The sequence below is a fragment of the Gymnogyps californianus genome, chromosome 14 (assembly GCF_018139145.2).
Source record: "Gymnogyps californianus isolate 813 chromosome 14, ASM1813914v2, whole genome shotgun sequence".
Classification (NCBI taxonomy): Eukaryota; Metazoa; Chordata; class Aves; order Accipitriformes; family Cathartidae; genus Gymnogyps; species Gymnogyps californianus.
The window spans coordinates 4,146,183-4,170,223 of NC_059484.1; the positions used below are offsets into that span (position 1 = coordinate 4,146,183).

General features: G+C 37.8%; 1 protein-coding gene across 4 annotated transcripts; it reads right to left on the bottom strand.

Moving 5' to 3' along the window:
* On the bottom strand, positions 1 to 23,786 carry SPDL1 (spindle apparatus coiled-coil protein 1). Of its 4 annotated transcripts, XM_050905180.1 has the most exons (14): positions 23,297 to 23,339; positions 22,579 to 22,662; positions 21,724 to 21,771; positions 19,670 to 19,845; positions 17,275 to 17,451; positions 16,764 to 16,958; positions 15,718 to 15,867; positions 14,958 to 15,056; positions 13,974 to 14,084; positions 11,200 to 11,340; positions 9,529 to 9,638; positions 8,187 to 8,374; positions 6,879 to 7,224; positions 1 to 885 (listed from the first exon to the last, which is right to left on the bottom strand). In XM_050905180.1, exons 4-14 carry the CDS (start codon positions 19,826 to 19,828, stop codon positions 735 to 737), a joined length of 1,827 nt encoding a protein of 608 aa, XP_050761137.1. In that variant the 5' UTR covers positions 19,829 to 19,845; positions 21,724 to 21,771; positions 22,579 to 22,662; positions 23,297 to 23,339; the 3' UTR covers positions 1 to 734. The 4 variants fall into 4 exon arrangements, with proteins under 4 accessions (XP_050761137.1, XP_050761134.1, XP_050761135.1 ...); XM_050905177.1 differs by lacking the exon at positions 1 to 885 and having other exon boundaries at positions 6,674 to 7,224; XM_050905178.1 differs by lacking the exons at positions 1 to 885; positions 22,579 to 22,662; positions 23,297 to 23,339 and adding an exon at positions 23,730 to 23,786 and having other exon boundaries at positions 6,674 to 7,224.
* Between the last annotated feature and the right edge of the window lie 255 nt (positions 23,787 to 24,041).

Here is a 24,041-nt window from a genome sequence, read left to right on the forward strand (position 1 = left end):
TCACGATTTCTTAGCTTTTATTGAGTGGTACTTTTTTTTTTTAAACAAAACCCTGTCTACAAAATACCTTACCTCTCAATCAAAAAATGGACAGCTTTAGATAAATGTTTTGCCTCAAATGCAATGTAGACTACATTTTAGAAAGGAAGAGAAAGAAAGGTTTAATTATTAGTACAAATACAAGAATATATAGCGTTTCAAAAGAATACTATCCCACAAAATGCATAAAAAGATTCACATGCGCCTTTGCAATCAGGTCAGTCTGAAAGATGAACAATTACACATTAGGGGGAAAAATGTGAAGAATTCTGAATCCAGGAATTGGAAGAAATTCAGGAGCACATGACTTAGTTCTGCATCAACATTGTCGAGTCCGTCTTGCTCAGGGTGGACCCCTGTCTTACTGTATAATAAAACTTCAGTAGCAAGTACTTATCTTTCAGAATAGCACTGTGCTTCAAACAAATAACGATTACCACATGTTTAGAGACTTAACCAAGATTCAAGACAAGGCAACACTTCAGGTCATATTGCCAGGGAACTTCACAGGTGCCCTCTGGGAAGTTAAGACATCAAAAGTGCAACTCTCATTAACACAATCACACTCTTCATAAAACAAGGCAGATCAATATCTAAGTTAGGAACCTGTACATTTATGTGTGACATAAGTTACTCGGTATTGCCTGCTGAAGCAGGACTCCAAACTGTTCAGATTCCTTCCAGAAATGTAAGTTTTATTGCTGAGCACACTGTGTTTCAGAAGTTGGCTTAGAAGATACATACAACGTTGTATATTTTTTCTTTTGTGTTTTCTTCTCAGTCGTGATTTTATTTTCTTTCTTATCTTCTTTTTCCGTAGTTTCAAATCTGGATTCAGCTGTTAACCTATAGGCAAAGCAACCATTCTAAATACATATTTAGTTAATAAAAAACAGGGCTAAAATAAGAGTTTTAAGCAAAATCAACAAGCCAACTGGCATACAAGACCATCCATATGCAAAGACAGAGCAAGCAGTGTTTAAGAATGAGACTAAAATAAAGCATTTTTCTATCAGTCCTATTCACATTTCATCACTTAAAAGTATAGCCTTTCCCTCCTCTTATCTGCTGAAATGTTTGGTAAAAAAGGTCACTGAATCTGTTAACTAGTTGGGATCAGCCTTTAAAAAAAACAGTGACTGTGCCATGCACATAAAGAAAATCAAGTCCACAAAAGCACAACTCCAAGTGAAAAGTCCCAGCAACATAACAGAAACATGACGAAGTCAAGCATTTTGCTTTAACCCCACCAAAAAAAGAACTACACGTAAAGCAATATGCTAGTTTCCAACCTAGTTCTGCACTACTACTGCCTTCATCTTAATGCCTGAATATCTGAAAAGAAGTTGTTGGAAAAAATTTATTTTCAGGCTCTATATTACATCGTTTGTCCACTGACATGTTTTAATTCTGCTGTGAATGCAAATGGGAATACAACTGCCACATTACTGTTAAAGAGGCAAGTTAAAAACAAGATTTAGACATCTAAGCACAATCAGATGTTTTGATTATTTAAGAATTACTTAATAAACATACAAATGTGTCATTAGAACAAATTGATAAATAGTGGTATTTACTCAACCAAGTCACTCACAACCAACCAATTGACTATTACACACGATTCCACAGCAAAACATATTATGGAAAATTAAGTTCCAAATTAAACATTGCTTTACATACCAACACAAATTCTATGCTGATTCATCACCACATCGGTTAAAGCAATTCTCTAGTGACCTTGTGGATTTCTAGTGGTCTCAAGAGCCTCCAGTGAGCAACCCACATCAATCTACAGCTGCTTTCAATGATGGTTTTCCAAACAAGAATAGCTGCTACCCAGTTATTAGAGATTTATTTGCAATATAGAGAGATACGGCTGAAGGACTAGGAAAGGAGCTGTAACAAAAAAAGTCTGGGGAAATTTAGCTACAGATTCGTGTCCCCCCAGTCTATCTTCACACAAATATATCAAATAAACTATTCTTATCCATTGCAAGCAATCTGCATATTATTTCCTATAAGCACTGTCTCAATAGACTAAAGAGAACTATGCTTTGCTGTGCATCAGCCCTAGGTCAGCATTGTTTGCTCCACCATTTGCTTTGTAGTAAGTCCACACCCGTAATTCTGATGGCTAACCATTTTTTGTCTGTAGTCAGCTTTCCCCCAGCTGCCCTCCATTTTAGATGTGCTGCTACTTGCAAGTAGCCAAATAATTATATGGTTACAACAAGAACCAATTATTCAGGGAAGGAGAAAAAGTGTCTTCTTAGTAATTGTCTTCTGGTTAAGTGTTCAGTCTGCAGTTCAGTCTATGCTTCCCTAGCAGCTGTAATTAGGGATGGATAGCTTGTGTCTATGCATCTGTTCCTATGGGAGATTCTCTTCATTTGTCCCTCCACTCTTCTGCCTAACAACAACCTCTGTCCAAGGCCACCAAAAACATTACTCTAGTGGCCAAAATTTCCAACAAGAATTCCCTATAAAAATACAGAACAAAGCAAGAACTCAAACAAACCAAAAGACCAAAGAACAACTGAATTGACTTAAATTATGTTCCAAAGCAGCACAATTAGATTTATACAAAACACTCCCCTTTTACAGTATTACGTAATTCTGTTAGCGTACAGTGTAACAACTCTGGAAATCAAATTCACATCAGAAACATCACAGTTTCATAAAAGTAAAGAGCTATTAGAACTCATTATTTGAAGAAAGGAAAAAATCATCTTTTTATGCTTCGAATGCACACCAAAATGTTTATGCAAGTCAGCATAAAGTAAGCTAACTTCCTCAGACTAGAACAATGTTAATCAATACCTAAGTAATTTATCAGAGGACTGACACTGACTTATGCAGATGAAATAAATGAGCCATTTCATGTTAGTGAGCTACACTTTTAAGTTAGTTACAGCTTTTATGTGGATCAGCAATAGATTGCCATAATTTGCTTCACTTATGAAAACCTTAGTTTATGGCAGTGAGGTATTCAGAAATGCCTGAAGATTCAAATAATTGAGCTTCAATGTGACAATGAAAGGACAATCCAAGCAAACAAGTTTTTCCTCTTTCATTCTTAGTATCTTATAGTTGGCCTGCAAATGCTTCAGGACTGTTTATTCTACAGCCAACAAGTTGTTGAACTATACTGAATTAAATTTTTTTGAGAAATACATGTTTTACTAGTGTGTAAATAGATCATGTCTACAGGCTGCTACATATAACAAGAAAAGGGACAAATGAATGAGTTCAGTTAACAGATTCCAAAGTTAACAGCTGCGCATCATGTTCTGAAATTAAGTCTCATGGAGTTCAAAAAGCAGCCAGTCCCTTTTAAAATTGTTTTCTACCAACCTTCACTATAATGAAGGAGCAGCAGAGATGAAGTGTTATGAACTAACTGCAACCCCCATTCCCCATCCCCCCTGTGCCACTCGGTGAGGAGGAGGTAGAAGTCGGGAATGAAGGAGTGAAGTTGAGCCTGGGAAAAAGGGTTGGGGGTAGGGGGAAGGTGGTTTTCTTTTTTTCTCACCATCCCACTATTTTGAATTGGCAATGAGTTAATCTTCCCCAAGTCAAGTCTGTTTTGCCTGTGACTAATTGATCCCTGTCTTGATCTCAACCCACAAGCTTTTTCCATCTTATTTTCTCCCCCATCCTGTTGAAGAGGGGGAGTGAGAGCAGCTGGGTGGGCATCTGGCAGCAAGCCAAAGTTAACCCACCACAGTCCTCATACCAAGCCAGCTCATAGACCACCCCTTATAGCACTGTCATATTTCATGAAGCGTTAGCACAGGGAAATAGATGGATCATAAAGAAGAGATGACAGTTAAACACTTCCACTTAAAAAAAAATGCTTGGGCAACTATAACATGATTCTATCAAGCTTTGACTTTGTAGACTCCAAAAATGAGATGTAATGGGGGTTCCTTCTGCCCATTTAAGGAAGATCAACTAGTCTCATCAGATGGAGCTTTACTTCCTGAGGATGAATGCCACATGCCTAAAACCACAAAGAGAGTATTAGTTATCCAGATCTCCTGCTGAGCCGAATGGCTATAGGCATTTGAACAAAAGTCCAAATGAGGTAGACTTGGTATATGTAATCCAACTAAATAATTTAAAAGAGCAAATAAGCTCTTAGGCACACAAGCCCTTCTTTAGATCAAACCAAAGCAAGCAACCTTAAATCTAAATGCAAACTAAGTTGGGCAGCAAGGGCTGGAATTTGCTATTTCAGTTTCAGAAGTGAAAAAAAGCATTTCAATAAAGAAGTGTATCTTTTTATTGATCAGTTGGCCTAACAAAAGATATCACTACCTATAACCTTTGCATTGCCTGAATTACGATAGCAATTAACAATAATCACTTAAATATTTAAATCTTTAGTCTCAACTAGTATGTTCTCAACACTCACATGCCATAACCTAATCAGTACCATCGCTTAATAAAGTATTCCAATGTTTACTTGCTTTAAACTTTTCTAAGTATACACACACACGCACTGCAGATACATACATACACTATTGGTTCAAGGTTACCTAGTTTTACCTTGCTAAATCACATTAGCAAGCAAGACTCCTCCAACAAGGAAATTTGTCACCCATACAAGTACATACAGATCACTTCTGACCGCTTCTTCATTGCCTCCTAAGCTAAGATGACAAAGCTTTTCAAACACCATTTTCTAGAAATGAAATTTGCAATCCTTTCACAGTTACTATGGCTCTTTTTCACTGCCACATTTCATCGACCAATAATGACAGAGCTAGACTAATTATTGCACAAAAACTACTCCAGTTACAACAATAACCCCCAATGACCACAATAGCCTTTTCAGCCAGAGCATCACACTTTACTTAACACAAGGTGAAACACTGACAATTATCCACCATGGGCATGCCAATTATTTTTTCCTCCCCCAAACTCTCCATTTTCAGGTCCACATTCCTGCTCAAGTTGCCAGTATTTTTTGTGCCTTTGCATTTAGCTGTGTGCCTACATAGGGTTTGGCCACATCCATCACAGAACAGTCCAGAGAGTCTTTTAGTGTTTAGAAATCCAACCTCTCAAATAGGAAGTCATGATAAAATCGGAGTATTTCATAGCAAATCATAACAGATCAGGGTTAAGTAAATCCTCAATGTTATCTTAACAACATCATTAATTGGGGATTTAGTAGTTCGTTAACACAATCAGAAACATGAATCGAACCTGCCTTTTACAGGTTCATACTACCATTGAAAACAACTTGAAAAGCTTATATGGAGTTTTGTGGCTTTTTGTTGTTGTTGTTCCGGTTTGTTTGGGGTTTGTTTGTTTGTTTTTTTAAGTCTACTGATTTATGTTTTGTTCCTTATTTGAAGCAAGGGCAATGGGTGCAAGATTAGAACCCTCCCTCTGAACTATGACTTCCTCTTCCACTTTTTCCACTCGCTCCGCTTTCAAATATCATAAAATAATTTCCTCTCCTCACCCCCCCTCTGGTAGGTTTACCCCTTCAGTTCACATAAACTGTTTCCAACAGCTTGCTGTTGGCAGACACTGTCTCTTCCTTTCCAAAGGAAATATGAGGAAATAAGCTAAAACTTTTCACACCCAGGTTACATGCTATCTGTTCCTTCATGTGTACAGAACACTGTCAAAACACAATACCATCACTAAATTATCCAATCTTTCTTCTCAACTTTCACCACTCATGTTTGACCTCCCTGATCTTTCTTCCTCAGTAACAGTCCCTGCATATTTTGATATAGCTCCTTAAACTGCTATTTCTGCCACATTCTTTCCAGACTGTTTCAGAAGATTGTACTGTTTGGTTACTTTAGATCTGTTAATTGCATCCAATGCAACCTTGAGTAATTGATCCAAGAGTCAAAATATCAATCCAATTACTTCTGAATGCCATTCATTTTGGATATACTGTACAGGTTTCCATGTGTTAGGCCTTCCTCCATCTTTGAAGCTGCTGTCATCCTAAATTCAATAAGCAATTTTTACTGGCAGACATTAGCAAGTTGTAAGCTCAAAACATCTAGGACTATCCCAGATTTTTTTTCTCCCCCCAAACACTCAAACACGTGTTTACGAAGATTATGAACAGAATACAAAAGCATCAGCTGGAAAAAAAATCAGCATTCCTTTTACCATGATAAAAAAGTTGGAGCTAATTACTGTTCTAAGTTACTTTACCATCTATCAAAAAGTAACTTAAATTCTCAGTTTAGGGAAAAAACCTGATCTTAGTTTAGCAGTTGTGTTTCTAGTTATCGTGCATCCAGATTCTGGCAGTCAGTTGTGTGACAACACAAATAGCATAATTAATTGTCTATTTTCTTGTACAATGTAAGCTCTGTTAACCCAATTCAGGTTAATAATTACTTCATTTAAATAATTTTTAGGCTTCTAGCTAAATCCGAAAGTTGATGAGGGCTGAAGTTAGGTATGAAACCGAAGCATGATACCTATTGCCTTTGTTACTGTGATATGTAACACAGGTGTGTGGTAGCTTTGAAGGGACGAAGAAAACAGTCCTATTTCTGAAGTTAGAGCAAACCGAGTGAGCTGTCATGCTATCTGCACACCTTAAACATTTTCAAATAATGGGAAAGTTATTTCAAAGATTGTTACAGTTTCAAGAGTCTTTTTCATTAGTCATCATTTTAGTCTTTCTAAAAGGCATTGAGAGGTTCAACGTAGGCAGCCGGAGCTGAGGAATTACACTGCATGCAATACTGAGGAAATAGATAAAGAAGTGGATAGCATAGTTCATGCAGCGAAAGAAAAGAGATGCAGGTCTGTGCTGATTGCCTTGACCATAGACAGAAGCTGACACTGACCTGGGGGCAGCTGAAGTCAAGGAATTACTTCCACTTCTGCTATACGAAGTAAAGGCATCATGATTCTCATCTTTAGTTTTAACTCTCTTTCTTTCTCTTTCAAGTTCAACTACTTTTTGCATTGCTTGAAGAGCTATATTTATTGGTGGTGCTTCAAGAGCATGTTTTTTTGGAGAAGCGTCACTTTGCTCCAAGTTCTTGGAAATCATCTTTGTTTCTTCCTTACTTGGCAATTGAGTGAGAGCAACTTCTTTTACTGAAGTATTTTTGCTGTCCAAGTATTCACACGTAGTGTCCACTGGAATCTTCTCCCTCTTCTTTTTAATTTTAGTGCCTTTAAGTAATTCTAAGAAAAAAGGAATATACCTTTTGTACACAAGTGAAGCTGGAGTTAACTTGTCCACCAACATATTCTTAATAAAACTAATAAAGAACATTTCACGTGACTAAAGACCTTGGAATAATTCTTAATAGACAGTTTACATCCCTTAAAGAATGTCCCTTCATATAATGTTATCAGCAAGTAAGCATCCCAATAGAAGTTAGCTTGAAAAAGAGACAACATCTCTTTCTCCCCATCCACTCTGCCGTTTTACCAAGGCTTTTAATTAGATGCTCTGAACTACATGAATATGCTCAATTATTTTTTTTTTTTTCCATTTTGGAGGCTGCTGAGGTAAGCTTCCACAACAAAGATTTAAAAATTAAATTCTTTGGGTATGGACAAGTACCAAAACCAATTCACTCATCTGGTTCCCCATTCATCTTCCTCCACAGACTACAACTCGCTTGTTTCTGCACATACCCAGGTATCAGCTGTTTTTCAGGTGGGCCCCTGCTGTCAAAACTTAATCCATATTAACTTCAGCTACTAAACAGTTTTTCCTCTAAAAGCTTTGCACTTATTACAAAGCTCATATCAGCTGCCTACATTCAGAAAGCTGATACTTCTCATCAACAGAAAAATACTGCTACTGTTATGAAAAGCACCTCCTGAGAATTTGTTCCCACCTACTTCACTATGGTTATCCAGCTATACTCTATAAAGCCTCTGAACACTAATTTGTACTCTTTAGTCTTCTGAAATTAGTGTTAGTATACATATTGAAGTAAGGTCCTTGAGCAAGGTAGGGCTTTACTATTTCAGTTCAACAGGTTTTGGACCAGGTTACTATCAAAAAGGCAGCCATTTAAACATCAGTTTACATCCGCAACTAACCCAGTGTCTTCCTGTTTAATGTCATTCAACTTGTGAAGGTTGAGAAGACCAAATACTTATTTTTTTCTGTATGAAAAAGTAGTATTTACCTTCAGGTTCATACTTCATTTTTAGCTCATCCAGCATAACTCGCAAGTTCATATTCTCACTCTGACAAGCTTGCAAATGCCTCTCATTTGTGAAGAGTTTCCTTTCAACTTCCAGAACCCTTTGGCTCTCATACAGAGCTTTCATCCTCTGCAAGGATAGTTCATTTTTCAAGGTTTCAGTTTCCTTGCTGCGGTGGGAAGAAAATTATACAGTCACTCAGACTTGGTTTCTTCCCCCCCCCCCGCCCTTCCCCACAGTAAAGCAGCAGATACAAAGTCAACTAAGCATTCAGCAACTTCACATAAAATTCATATTTATACACTAGTAGGAAATGAAAGAGACCTCTTCCAGTACAATGAAAGTTTTCACTTGAACTTGACAGAGCAGTGACTTTAGTTACTGGAGATAGAATGCTTGTTAAAAACAAAGCTGTATGCTGAACAACACACCCATGCATACATAACTGGTTTGAGAAACCTTCCCTAACCTACAAATTCACTATTTCATTGGGGTTTTTCTAGCCTGTGTATAAGTTAATATAACTACTTCTATAACTGACAATACAAGTAACACAAAGGTGTTACTCTAAGCGACCAACACAAAAATAATTATGTTAATACTCAGTGCAAGTCCTTGCCTCTGTTTCAGAGGCCGTTAACTTCCACATCATAAGCACTGAATCACCATTCCTCAGTGATCCTAAGGTACTCAGATCATGCCAGTTTCTTGTAATAGCAACAACAGTGAGGTGACAGACCTCTCAGGAATTCCCACAGCAGGCCACTGCCTCCTGCTGGAAGTGCAATACTTCCATCTGAGGGCTTAAAAACAGTCCTGAGGCCAAACACTATGGGCTTTCTAATTAATAGGTATGGAATTCACTAGCCAAAGAACACATCTCACCTAAATAGTCCAATAAAACATTTCAAGTGTTATTATCTGGCTCTTTTTAGAAGAGAAATATATACAGCCTATAGACTTTAAGAAGCTTCATAAAGTTCCCTTACAGGTTAATTTTTAATTTTTTTTTTTTTAAGTTCTCAATTATATTGTATCTAGGAGTATTAACAACATTTCCAGAAGAAAGCAACAATAACATAAAATAGTTCTGCTGCTATCTTTTGCAACAGTAAGTAAAACGACAAACAAAACAACTGTCAGTCCTATATCGAAGACAGGATGGTTCCACAGCATTAGGAAGTGAGACAATGAGCATATTTGCACATACAGTCAGTGGACTACATACAAACAGTAACAAAAAAAAAGGGAGAATAAAAACAAGTAGCTAGAAGATAACCAGACTACGACCAATTTCTAGGCCTCAGACCATTAAGTACGTACTTCGAGTTGTCAAGTTTCATTTTCAGTAAATCTGCGTAGTAACCATCTTCAGACTCTCCTCCTTTTGAGCTACTACTAGCTCTGGATTCTTCCATGTTCTCATATAAAGTCTGATAAAGAAAAAATGTCAGGTTGTCAAACAGTGAATTTTCAGAAGCACATTAGCTTAGTCCTTAGGTAAAATTTTCCATGCATTTCTATGGAGAAGCCTCATCAGAGGGGCATTTAAACATACAAGAGAGCTCAGTTGCTCTGAGTACTTCCTCATCTGTTACAAATGTCAAATAGCACTGAAACTGACAGTTCTCTCTCATTCACTGAAAGAAAAAGAAATAAAAAAGCAAGTTCTCAATTCCAGAAGGTTTTCAAATAGCATTGCAGAACAGTTATCTTCCTTTTTACTTGAAAATACAGGATATTTAGTTAACCCACAGGGAATTGGTTTCAGCCTTTATTTCTAGGCTTCAGCAGCTGGACCCCAAAGGAATACCAGCCATGTTAATCAATGTCCAAAATCTCAACATCAGTTGCCTCTTTTAGATGAGAAACTTGGCTCATAGTAAAGATGCCATAAATGCAATAAACTTTCTATAAAATACATCAGTAACATGTGACATTCTGGGGTTTTTCTTTTGTGTTTTTTTTCCTGAACAAGCAGTACTAGATTTAATACTGTCCCACAGATCTCATAGGCTTCTGTCAGTCACTGACTACAGGTACTTTTGATGGTTATTTGCATCAGTCATTTAATTTCCTGACACTACTTATTTATGGCATAGAGACAAAAATAAATACTGATCAAGCTTATACATGACAAAACTGGTAAAGCAATCAAGCTGTCTCAATTGCTTACTAAAATGGGTTAAGCCTAGCTTTATGCCACTTTGGTTAAATGCAGAATAGAGGACGCTATCCTGGAAAGCATAATCCTAATGCATAAGCTAATATACCTAAGTTTACATTCCAAAGCTGTGATAAGAAAGGGCCAAACGAGTTCGTAAGTATGTAAGAAAGGCTACAGTTCTTCACTCTGTATACACACAAACATCAGTAACATTACAATAGCACATACCGGTGTTCTCATGTATTTCTCACCTTCCAAAATATTGACCAGATGCTATCAAGTTGCATAAGAGGACTGAAGAAATTGCTTTACAAGGATGATTAAGCAATTCAGTTTTTCTAAAAAACTGAAAAAGAGCATGCTTCAACTGCAAAGTTAAGTCACATTAAGGAAATAAATATCCAAGAAATCCAATATAGCTGAGAGACTAAGAAGTGATAAAGCCTAAGTACACACAGTAAAAATGTGAAATGGTTATGTCTTCCAAGAGAAAAATCAGATGTCACAGCTCAGCGAACTTTGACAAAGTAATTGAATTTAAACATTACAGGTAACTGTGTAAAATATGAAGGTGCTACAAACAGGAACTCAGAAAAGATTGTTTCTCCAAACCGGGGCTTGGGTGGTGTAGAATTTTCTGCTTCTCTGAACTTCAGAAGTATATGTTCTCCAGCTGTAAAATGGAACTTTGGTCAAATAAAGGTATGGATAGCCTTTGGATCCCTTTTCAAACCTGAGCATGGACTTCAGACAGTTTTCATAATTCTTCTTATTCTCATGTTTTAGCTTCTGATTATTACTTTTCCACTTAATTACAGACCACATACCTTAAATTTTTCTAGCTGTCTCACTTTCATAAGAAGATCTTCTATCTCACCGTTCTTTTGTTCCAACATCGACTGTAAGCGTTCCAGCTGCTCAAATTCTGCCTGAGAGCCTTTCATCTGTAGCAGTGTAGCCATCTGCAGCTGGAAAAAAGGAAAAAAAAAATCTTTGCAACAAATACTGGGTTAAGTGACTGAAAACCTCAGCCTCTTACCCAGAACTGTTAGGGTACTCAAGCCTTGTAATTCTAATCCTGAATATAGAAGCACACTGGATGTTTAAACTCAGTAGTCTTCACAATTATCACCATAGGTTGACACTAAAAATCTTAAGGACAGCTGAAAACTTATTGAACAGTAGTCCTGAGGTGGCATATCTTTCTCCATATTGACCAAGCAACCTATAAATATACTGTTAAGGACACACACAACATTTCACATTCAAACCGTAAACACCAAGTCAGCTAGAACCAAACTATAGTCCAGGCCTGTTTATCAGAGCTAAAAATGCATCTATCGAGAACTTCTCACTTGGGAAAAAACACTCTAGTTCATCAAGTTTAAAAACCCTTTTTTTACAGTTCTGATTCTGAGGTGTGGAAAGCACTAAGTTTGCCTTCTGTAATATTAATCCAAGAATTTCAGCTGCTTCTACTCCTTCAGTGGAATGCATCCTTTCAAGCAAAGGGACATCCTTTGTCATTACAAAAGGAGAAGTTTATCAAAGAAGTCGTGCATTTATAGCAGATTTTTCTGATGCTGTTAACATCCTAATATCATAGTATGAGGGCCTTAATACATTCAGTTAAAAGTGATGCATCGGACATTGAAACAACATGAAATGCAATAATGGAAAAGACTTAACAGGGTGTTAGTGGTAACTGTAGCATTTTTACCAGTCTAGTCAGTATGGATAAGGTAACACTGCAGGACACTTGGAGAAGTTACAGGCAAAGGATCAACTGAAACAAATTAGACTACAGATTAACAGAGAAGGCAAGAGAAGAGCATTTAGCCTACAGAATGTCCTATGTCAAGTAAAGGATATTGATGTGATTCTGTACACAAACTAGAGCTAAAGAAAGATTCAATCATCTCCTCCTCATAGCTTCTACAGGACATAAGGGAGGCAAAATTTTAACCCCCACTGGCTGACTAAAACTATCCTTACATTTCCCAAGCACGTAGACACCTAACCTTTTCCCCTTTCATTTAAAAGCCCACTTGCTAACTGTCAGAATTGCAAATTGCAGCTAATCTACATAAAAACAAAGAACAGAAACATTAAGAAACCGGAAGGGATACTGTGGGCTGTGAAAAATACACCAGACATGGTAAAACTTTCACAGGAATACTGCTTACATTCTGTTCAGGAGTCAGATCTTCAGAAGTCATCAGTAAATACCACATTCAGACATTCTGACAAATAAAGCTGCAACAACAGTTCACTACACTGTGGGAATCAGCTGCTGAATGAAGAAATCTGTTAACTACAGACTGAGCTTTAATGCACAGCATCACAATGCAACACAAACCAGAGAGGATCCTAACAGGGATCTAAGATAGCAGCTTAAGCAAAACAGCTGTCCTAACAAACTACGTATCTCCAATGTTGATACCGGAAGAAATTTTATGGGGACAAATGAGTACAAATTGAAATTCCAAATGAAAACATTAAGTAGTAGAACAGGGATACCAATTTGCCTCAGTTCTTGGTGAAAATCTTCAGTGTTGGGAATGTTTCTTGTACCTTCAATCAGTATGACTGACTTACACTCACGTTACAAGGAGAAAATTTCTGAAGAAACTGATCCTGTTCAATAACTTTACTCACTCAAATCTTTAGCTCTCAAGAAGGTCAGATTTTAGTAAAAGAGAAATCCTTTGCTGCATCAGTAGTTCTTTTCTTGTCCTTCAAGTATGTTGTTAAAATTATTTTCAACTTACTTCTCCACAAAAGCTAGGTAACGCAAACCTGTATCTTCAGTGTTACTCCTCATCATCACTCTTGATGTTTAAGCACTCTCCTCAAACTGCATAATCAAGTATTTGATCAAAATGAAAGGATCCACTCTTGTGTTGGAAAAAATTAGACGACCAACGTGAAAACAGTTGGCACTTTTGCAGCATGACCTTTACATTATCTTGTAAATCAGCTTCTGCTAACTAGTTCTCAACAGTATTAACCAACAGGCTCCCATCCTATAGAAGTGTAGTCTAAATTAAATAGTTATGACAAAAGTTACGACTTATTCTTGCACTAAAGATAGGGAAAAGCAAGAAAAATATGGACAAACACAAAAACAAGAGAGCAACCCAGAGGGGAAAAAACCCCCAGTGTGATCAGAGGACAGAGTACAAGCCTGCCCTTTACAGTCATTCCTGACAACCACAATTAATACACAAATTCTCTTACTACGTGAATGATTTGATAAGAAAAGAAAAAGCAATTGCCAAGACAAATTGAATGCTAGTTTGACTGACAGGAGTTGTGTTTTATGCATTTAACAACTACTGCCAAAGTAAGCAAACATAGCGCCTTCAGTATAACTTGGAGTTCTAGGATAAAGTAGTAGCACTAGTAGCAATAGAAAAATGCTGATGTACTGTAAAAGTCGAATAGCACAAATGACATCTCACTGGTTTTTAATCCCATTTCCCTCCGCCCAGACTACTGTATCATATTTTAAAGATAATCAAATCCCCTAGACTGTGTACTAAAGCATTGCCTTATCAGACCCCAAGGAAACCCTGGAGTATTACAGTAATGGTCATACCTTCATTCTTTGCAATTGTTCTCTAGTGAATGCATGCTGTTTCTGTAGTGACTGATACTTTATTTTCACACTGATCAGCTGTCGTTCCATTTCTGCCCTACGGTCCTCCACCTACAGAACATTGTTAACAATTATTACTATGAAAATTATAACACTTGTTGTCACTTGGATGACAAGTTTTAACAAGGAGATGTTGCCTAGCAATTGATGTTGGTTCTGCAAATACTGCTTTTCCAGCAACAGTACTTGAAAATTTGCAGTATTGTCATTACCTCTGAGATAAGAGTAGATAGTGCTGTAGCAGCTGAAGCCCAATCAGTAAAGCACAACAGATTTTTCTTTTGTTCTTTTGATATCAAAATAAAGTAACATTTCATATGCTTCAGTGTTGCTGTAGAATAATTTTGTCCATTGGCATCAGAACAAATAGTTAAAAAAAAATATGAACTGTGTACCAATTTAATGCATCCCCTGGGTGTTGTCAGAAAACAAAATAACTTCCTATGCATTTAGCAGCAGAACTCTTATTCAAAAAGTAATTGAAAAACTCTCCCAAATGCTCAAACATCCAGCCATTTTCAGCATGTTTTTAAAAGACAGCTTTTATCAGCATCTTTTAATATTTCACATACTATCTTCTGCATTAAAGAAGGCTTACCAGATGAACAAAACTACTTAGAGCTAAGAGCTGCAGACAGAACTGTCATGAACCCTCAGTCCCACCTTCTATCTTGATAGCCAGGTAACTTTAAGTGATTCCATTAAGTTTACTAACTCCTCAACTTCAGAGTGTGCATAAAAATTGTTTTCCATAGGTCAGTTCCTAGACAGTTCAACACTGAAGTAGTATTTGAGGAATAGAGATTCATGCTGGCCAGATCAGGTACAGATATCTAATAGTGTCAATGCAATGTAAGAAATAAAAATTCGGAAGTATTTCTTCTCTTCTCCGCGTATTCTCAGGTGTCTGTGGCATAATTGTACCTCAGCAAAGAGAGAATTGCCTTTACTTGTAGGGTCCAAAGATTGTTGCACTGCATGATCCAGCTGAACCTGAAGCTCCTGATTAGCTTCACGAGCTTTCTAGATTAAAGCAAAGAGGATATGAGTCATTTAAGCATCTGATGTACTCCATATATGAATTTAATCAGATAGTTTTACCTCTTTTTCATTTCCTATGCCTTTAGCACAGATTATAGTGTACTGCAGTACTTAACTGTGCATACAGTTCTAGTCAGTAAGAGACAACCAATTTTGTTTCACTAAAAGGCTTAATATTCCAGTTGTTCTTCAGGACAAGAGCACAACTAAAACCTTTAAAGGAAAACTTTGTTATTTATCAAGTGGATTAATGGTATTGAGACTATTAGCCTTGCTGTGTTTAGTCACAAATCCTCTACTCCCCAGTACAAAATTTTCTGAGGCATTCAGTTGGAACTTGAAATAAAAATGAGAACTATATCAGTGACCTGTGAGAAGGTCCTGTTATGACGCAGAATACTGCGGCGCAAAGGATCTCCATACACAGCCTTCCACAAAAGAAGGCCAACAGAGAGAGTATTTAGCAACAGGCAATACCAAACATGACTAGCCAATATCTGTTTTTTCCTCTGCCTTCTCTTTTCCGCCCCCCTCTCCTCAGAACTCCTCTCTCAAAACTCCTCACATTTCACTGAAAAGCTAGTACTACAACTTGTAGAATTCAGGGATTATCTACCACTGTTAATTAAAATTAAGAGAATACCTCTAATGCATTACAGTAAGAAACAACTTCTTTTTCCCTCTCTTCTTTTTCTCCCTGTAGACGCTCCAGCTGATTACGTAAGTTACTGTTCATGAGTTCTAATTGTTCTTTACTGTACTGCAGTTCATTCAGCTTTTCTTCAACATTGGCCTAAACAGACAAAAAAAAAAAATCAAGTATGAAATAAAAAGTTTTTAAAACAATTTGAAGAAAAGCAGCCCCAAGTGAACCAAACAGGTTTGTTAGTAGTAATTACTTTTAAGACAAAATATTATCTTGAAGAAGAGGTTGTATTGAAGTCTAGTTATTAAGGCTACTGTTTATTTTTCTGTGCATGTTGTCGTGGTTTAACCCCAGCCAGCAACTAAGTACCATGCAGCCGCTCCCCCCTCCCATTGGGATGGGGAGGAGGATCAGGGAAAAGAGTGAAACTCGTGGTTAGGAACAGTTTAATAACTAAGGTAAAATGAAATATAATACTAACAATAATAATAAAAATATAACAATAATTGTAATGAAAAGAAATATAACAAAAAAAGAAATAAAACCCAAGCAAAGTGATGCACAATGCAATTGCTCACCACCCACTGACCAATGCCCCAGCAGCAATCTGCTCCCCGCCCCCCCCCAGCCAGCTCCCCCCAGTTTATATACTGGGCATGACGTTCCATGGTATGGAATACCCCTTTGGCCAGTTCAGGTCAGCTGCCCTGGCTCTGCTCCCTCCCAGCTCCTTGCACACCTGCTTGCTGGCAGAGCAGGGGAAACTGAAAAGTCCTTGGCTTAAGATAAGCGCTACTTAGCAACAACTAAAACATCAGCATGTTATCAACAGTATTCTCCCCCTAAGTCCAAAACACACTGTACCAGCTAGTAGGAAGAAAATTAACTCTATCCCAGCCGAAACCAGGACACATATTGTCTTAATAGTAAGCCAATCATAAGGTAGAAGTATACACAAAGCATCTAAAAATGAAATGAGCAAAAGCGCAGAATTTTATCTTCAACTAGCCTACATTCCTAATAATTAAGTGCTAGTCACGTACCTTCACACTTTCTAATTCAGTGAGTTCTAGCTGAAGATTGAGCATTTCTGAAGACATGGTCTCATGCACACGTTCAGACATCATATGTAGTTCTTCTGATTTGGCAGCAATTATTTCCTTCTGATGATCCACTTTGTGTCTCAATTGTTTCTCTGAGAGTCGGGTTTCATCTAGTTCTGCTTTCAGGTTCTCCAACTTAAAGACAGTTGACAACTAAGTAGTACCATTTTATAATAAATTCTTGAAAAGAACAATACTTTTGACTGTGTTCTAATTACAGGAAACGTCTTAGAAATAGAACTTAAGAGTAAACTTTTAAAAATAAGCTTTGAAATCTAATGTAATTCACAATGTAACTATGCAGATGTTTATTAAAAACCAACCAAACAAGCTCCTACACATTATAACTATTTACTAGATTTGTTTTGGTAGTAAGTGTGCGATTACAAGTTAAATACATATTCTTTAAAATGCTACTAGCAACATTTTAGCTGTATATTAGTTGCCAAACCTTGTTTTTAAGGTCACTGATTTCTTGTCCATAGACTCTGGCAAGCTGTTCTTTCTGTTTATCCAGCTGCATGTTTTGCTGTTGCTTAAGGGAATCACATTCAAAACTCAAGCTTTCCAACATCCGATTCTTGAGTTCAATTTCTCTCTGAAGAGAGTATTTCTCTTGTTCAAATTTCTGAAAGAAATAACATACTAATAAATCTAGATGTAATATTCATAAATGCTTGGGGAACAATGTACTAAATACAGGCTCAGAACGAAGACACTAAATGCCTAAAACTTGTAGCTCATTCAACCTTTTGTTGAAGTCCCAATTAGGGAATTGTCATATCCATGTTCTAAAAAATAAAAAAAAAAAAAAACCACACCACACCAAAAAACCACTCTGAAATTTTTATGACTTATTTGGCTGTGTAATATTCTCTTCTTCATGGAAACTGTATATCTCTTTGCACCCAACATGAAGGGTGTGGGCATCTTTTCTGCAAGCGTAACACAGAAATTTAGTGAGAGCTTACATGTCCTTTCTACCACCGTAGAACCCGATTATGTTAAAAATTGTTGAAGTCCATCAAGTGTTCCCCTGCTGCAGAACAGCCGAGTTCAACGTTTGGTAAAGACATCTAAATTGTCTACCTCTTCGTAATAAATCCCATCAACCCTTCCAGATTGAAGAATGACTTTTTAATCAGCTTCCCTCTATGCCCGATTGTATATGTTTGCTAATTATAAAAGGCAGCTTCGTTTTACTCTTCCATTCAGCTAGCAATTAAGGAGAAGAAAAAAAATTTTAAAAAAAGGAGAGTCTTGAAAGCAGAAAAGGTAAATACCAAAACCAAATCAGTCTAAAGATGCAAGATTTTCTTTTTTTTTTTTTAAATAAAATAACTGTTAAAACACAAACCAGAATTAAAAAAGCAATATAAAACTAGAAGCTGTCAGGTATGAAATTGACCTCTGTGGCCTAGACACCGGCTTACCAAGGACAGGCTTAGCTCTCAAATATACAGAACAAGAGTTTTAACTCAAAGATAAAGACAGTGCATGGAAAAGGTTTGGGAGTGCACTGCTGGCCAGACCCAAGAAAGGCAAAAATCTAGCATGATATATCTACACAGAGTTTTACAGAAGCGTACACAGATTATTCTGAAAGACTCCTGTGCCTACTGTTAAAACTTACACTTGTGTTCACAGTAATTGCTTTGGCTCTCAGATTCCAAAGAAGAGAACCACAGATTCAAAAGCTCAAAAGAATCTGTTGGATAACCACAGTTCCCACACAAGATGTTATTCTACTGTATGAAAGCACGCAATTTCTTCCCTCTGCCCTTGGAATCTAACTTACTAATTCATCTGGTTCACACAAGCTTAGCTCATAACTTTGCTCCAGCCTGTAACATAGGATTACAACCTATAGGTGCAGCTTTACAACATAGTAGCTACCATCTCAGGTTGTCTGAAGAAAAGGATGATCCTGCCCTGCCTTCCTTTTCACTTGTGCTTTCCAGCTGCCTCTCCTGCACTAAGCTTACTAATGGCAAACCGATCAAAATAAGTTATTAGGCTTCATTCAGAACAGCAGGGTGCTACAACTCTCCAGGTGGTAAAAAAACCAAACAAACCCAGAACAAAAACTACAAACAAAACCACAAACATTTTAGCTCTATCACAAAAGAAGGGATAGATGCACAGCCAGAAACAGCCTAAATGAAGACAAATGGTATATCTGAAGCATGGGCTGACTGAAAACAAACAAACATCAAAATTAAAGTGCTTATGAAAAGTGGAAGAGGTTTTTCCTGATTGGAATTTTCTTGCACAATTACTAAGAAAACTGGTTGACTAAATAATACCTCTATGTTTCAATACTACACTACTTTCTTTTCTGAGCTGTACAGAAATGTACTAATAAATTCAGAATCCCTTGGTATTTAGTAAATTTGAAAACTTCACTACAGAAGAAATCAATTTTACAGTCTTGCTGCTAGTGTTCTTTTTGCAGCTTTAAGTGATACAAAGCTTGCATGGAGTGCATAACATGAGTGAATTGCTAAACATACCCAAAACACATGCTCTAAAACAAATTTACTTTAGCACTTAGTATTCATTTTACATTAAAGGCAATTAATCCTACACGGTACTGAACACTTGATGCATAATTAGCTATGAAACCCTGTCCCAGTTAGAGAAAATTATGCTCAATATCTTAGAGCAGAGATAAAAAGCCCTCTCTACAAATACTTAAACTAGAAAAGTTTATTAGGTTTAGGAGAGTTTAAAAAAAGATTTATTAAAATAAATCTAGACTCTAAAAGGCATTTAACACACCTCTGACATTCAGAAAACAGTTAAAGTTCTTGACTGCTTTTTTTACTCAAAGTTTAAAACATCACCTCAGTTTTCTCAGTCAATTCACGGCGTGTTTGATCCAACTGATTTTGAACTTCACTTTGGGACTCCAATAAATGCAAGCCATATTGTGCTGCCTTTCTTCGCTCATTCTCTGCTTCCTTGAGTTGGTGTCTAAGATTTAAAATGGTCTCTGTCTCCATTTTTCTTCCTTTTGTTACTTCAACATTGCAAACACAAAATGATTAAAAAATATGTTGCAGTAAGTTACAGTAGTTAATCTGAAACAAGTTATTGGATTTCCTTTCTTAATCAGGATACAAGGATATATTTTTGCATTAATACAAGACACAAAAAAAAGACAGCTCACAAACAAACAGTCCTGTGAACAGTAACATAGCAGCTATTTCTCAATAAATTTGGTTAACATCTTATTCCTGACTATGTCTTAAGTAATAACATGCAGCGAAATAACTCCTGTGTACCCAGCCTGGTTTCCTAGCACACTAGAACCAGAGTTAACCTAGTATATAGCTATCTTGCCATATGCAAGAGAATGCTAGAAAATAACCTTGTAAAAACACTTTTATGCATGTGGCTGACAATATTTTCTGTGGTATTGTAAACAAAGCCACACTAAGTATAGCATTTCTTGTGTACACAAATAACACTTAAGATTCATGTAGGCAGCTGTATTAGCAGGATAGTTTACTCCTAATAACATTATGTGGGATATAGAAACAGATAAATGTAGTTGAAGGAAAGAGTCAAAAATAGAAACCCCGTTAAAATATATGGAATTTTAAACACAGGAATTTTTATTTATTTAAGTGCTTAATGAAGTCCTTCATGACTGTTTTCCACTTGAAACTTAAGTCACTGCGGGTAACCTATTTGTTAATAACCATCTCTTCATCATGTGTTTCGGAAAATTCATCCATTTCTATCTTCCTATCACAACATAAGACACAAGTAAAGTTGAATTTTGAAAAATGTTAGTCAACATAAATCCAAACAAAAAAATACTTTAAAAAATAAAAATCAAGTCAAACTAACACCATAAGCTTGTATAACTGCTTGCTCCCAAATCTACTAAATCAGCACACTGCAAAAAAATTCTATTAAGACAGAAATTGTTAAGCAGCTCAGGCTTGTGAACAACATGAGCCAAGAGTTCTCTCAGAAAGTATGCCGTAACAATGATATACAAAAAACAGAAAAAAATCTGCAGTTGATTTTTCAAAGCCAGGGTTCGTAATTTTTATATAGTTTCAAGATTAAAGTAATTCTTCACTGGAGATCTTATTGTGTGCTTTTTCTTTTTACATAAACAATTTAGTTGTTGCCGTTTCTTACTGGCACATATATTATACTTAGGAATGTTAGCAAGATGCTGGTCTTAATCAAGAGCAAATTTCACAGTTCAACACAGGAGAGATTATGTTAAGAGTCACTATTGTAATGTAATGCCTTAACTTTTTTTTGCTAATTTTTATTCAACATGGTTAACTCCACTAAGAGTTACTTAGTATACTAAGTGTATACAGCTTCCTGTAAAAGAAAAAAAATAATTTTAACATGCAAAAGTACATCATGCCGAAACTGTGCTCATTCCTTTCAGAGACAGAAATTATCAAATTCTGTTTTTCACAGTTTCCATCACTTGCTGTTATTCAAGCTTAACACATACAAAGAGACTTTATCCAGCCAGGCTCTGAAACTTCAGTTTTTCACATCTAACCATTGCAATGCTTGAAACGCTAGTTTTGCACACTTATGCTAAAATAAGCCAGTGAAAGACAGGAATTTTGCATACCTATAACCAAGAATAAACAATATTATTACTAGTGCAAGGACACGTACACTGTGTACAATTTAATAATGAAATGTTTAACAGTAGATGTAGCAATACAAGCATATAGGCAGCCACTCCTGGCATGCATTTGCATTAGTAAAGGGGATGAATTAATCCTTATTCACTTCATAAACAGAATTTTAAAAATAGCTTTATTTTCTGATCAGACAACAGTATAGAGGCAACATACCAATTTGATTGCTCCTAGCTTACTAAGTTAAATTTGAGTAACATCTAACTCACCTTCAGAAGTCCATTTAAGTCTTTCTTGACCTTATTCTCATACTCCACCTTTAAAAGAGGAAAAAGGCAACAGTTGTCTAGTCCGGATGACTATAAGCTGCCATTATAGCAGTCCTTCGTCGCAGTCCTCTTCTGAAAAGGCTTAAAGCCTGTGGCCGTCTCATGAAAATGCTGATCACAAACTAAAACCCCATAGAAATGCAAATCTTATTCGAATCTCAGTTGAGGCAGCTGTCAGATAGTTTAGAAACAGCCAGATCAGGCAATGTTGCCAAAGGATAGATGCTCTGCAATTGGCCTGTGGGGCAAGCAAACAGGCTACACCCAGGGTCACTGTCCTCTAGCACACATAGAATTTTTAAGCATTGTTTGGGGATTTTGTCTTGCTCCCTCCTACTTCTTCAATCTCTTTTGCATGCTCCTCTCTGTTATCTGGATCTTTGAGATCTTAAAAAAATCATTTACTGAATAATATTAAAAAAGATCTTAGGCATTTCTTGACTTTTATAGTTGAAGTACAGAGGAAAAGAGAAATAGTTTTCCTAGTCACACATTCCTTGCTAACTATTAGGGAAAACAGCAAGTATGGCTTTCGGAGCACAGATTCCTCAACTCTTCATTGTCAATTTTGGATTAAGTTCATCAGACAAGTCCAGGTAGCTTGTTCATAAACCTGTATTGTTATATAGGAAAGTAATTGCCTGCAATTTAATATAACACATGACATTAAGTAAACGATGCTGAAAATAATGTTTTAAGATAAATTAAATGGGTAGTAAGGTGAGCAGGTAGGAGATGAAATAATAGAAATCAGTCTCCATTTATTGTACCAAGAGTTATAAGAGAGTTACTCACTTTTGGCTAATTATCTTCAAACATTTTATGACGGATTCTGTACTGAGTGCTCCAGACCTTCATTATTCAACCATTTAAGTACTCCTTGATAAAAATAATAGGGTAGGAGATAAAAAGGCACTCTCCGGGCATGCAAATTTTCTTCTCCCACTCTGTAACTGTTCTTCTGGCTAACCTGCTATTCCCAAGGGTGATATGTAACAGCTGATCTATTCAGAAGCACCTACATAGTTTTCTGATCACTAACATAACAGGCAAGATAGTTTCTCTCCCTTAGGCCAGGTACTCCCCTTACAGTGCAATTCAGTTACTTAAACAAGTCCATTTCTTCACCTACCAAGTTGCACACTCAAGCTGAACTATTTTCAGGGCTAATCGCCTTCCACAAAACACATTCTTGGGTGGATAAGTATTATAGAAAAGAAAAAAAAAAAAACCAGACTACAACCTGATCTTTCAGTCACAATAAAGTACTCGGCAAACCAGCAACTGGCTCTGTTAGCACTTTGCTTAAACAGTGTAGTGCAGCGTTATATCTATTCTTTAATTCAGGACATAACCCTTTTGCAGTTCAGGCCAGTCATTCCATGGTACTCTCCACTTACTGCTTGCACACCTTCCTGACCCACTTCAACATAAACAAATGACTCGCCCCAGCACAACGCTCTTAACAAGAGCCTCATCAACACGTTACACACGCATACAGGCAATGCCTTACCGTCGGTTTTGTTTTCCGCAGGAAAACGCCCCCTGCCCATATGATAACCCTAACGGGCAAAAAGGGCAGAGGGGGAGAGGGTTCCCCCCCACTTCACTTGACGCAGCATCTCCGGGGGCCGTAGGAGAGAAAACAGCCTTTCCCACTTGAATCAGCAGGGGAAGGCACTGGCAGCGCGACCCCGGCGAGGGGAAGGGCCTGAAGACCACAGAGGCCCAGACACTGCAGCACGAAAGGAGTGGAGGGAGGCAGGAGCTCTCCTCCACCTTGCCCGAGCCCCTCGACCCCACAGCCCCGCCGCCTGACAGCGCCCTTCTGCAGAGAAGGAGCGGCAAAGAGACAGCAACAGCCCCACAGCGAGGAAAGCCCGCCTCACAGCTCGCTCCTCTGTCCCTCACAGCGCCCGCCCGCCCCCCCCCCCGCAGCGCGGTACCTCGCCCCACCGGCCGCTCCGCACCGGCGCCGCTCCTGCGGTTCAAACTCAACGCCGCCCCAGCTCTCGCGAGAGCTGCTCCTGCCGCTGCTGCCACCGCCCGCCCGCCCGCTCCCCCCGCCCGCTCCTTTTCCGCCCAGCTCCACATCGGCGCGCGCGTGCGCGGTGCCGCCAGCCCGCGGAGTGGAACAGCGCATGCGCCTGGGCGCGGGGGCGGTATCCGACCCGGGCGGGAGGGCGCTTGTGAGGAGACGTGTGAGAGGCGCGCGTCTTCCTCAGCCGGCGTCGCCGTGCTCCTCTCGTACGTGTTAA

Coding starts and splice junctions, on each gene's coding strand:
- SPDL1 (XM_050905178.1), bottom strand. CDS start 19,828: ATGGAGACAGAGACCATTTTAAATCTTAGACACCAACTCAAGGAAGCA. Junction 17,452..19,669: donor AATTGACTGAGAAAACTGAG/GTGATGTTTTAA, acceptor TATTTCTTTCAG/AAATTTGAACAAGAGAAATA. Junction 14,085..14,957: donor GCAATTCTCTCTTTGCTGAG/GTACAATTATGC, acceptor AATGTTCTGTAG/GTGGAGGACCGTAGGGCAGA.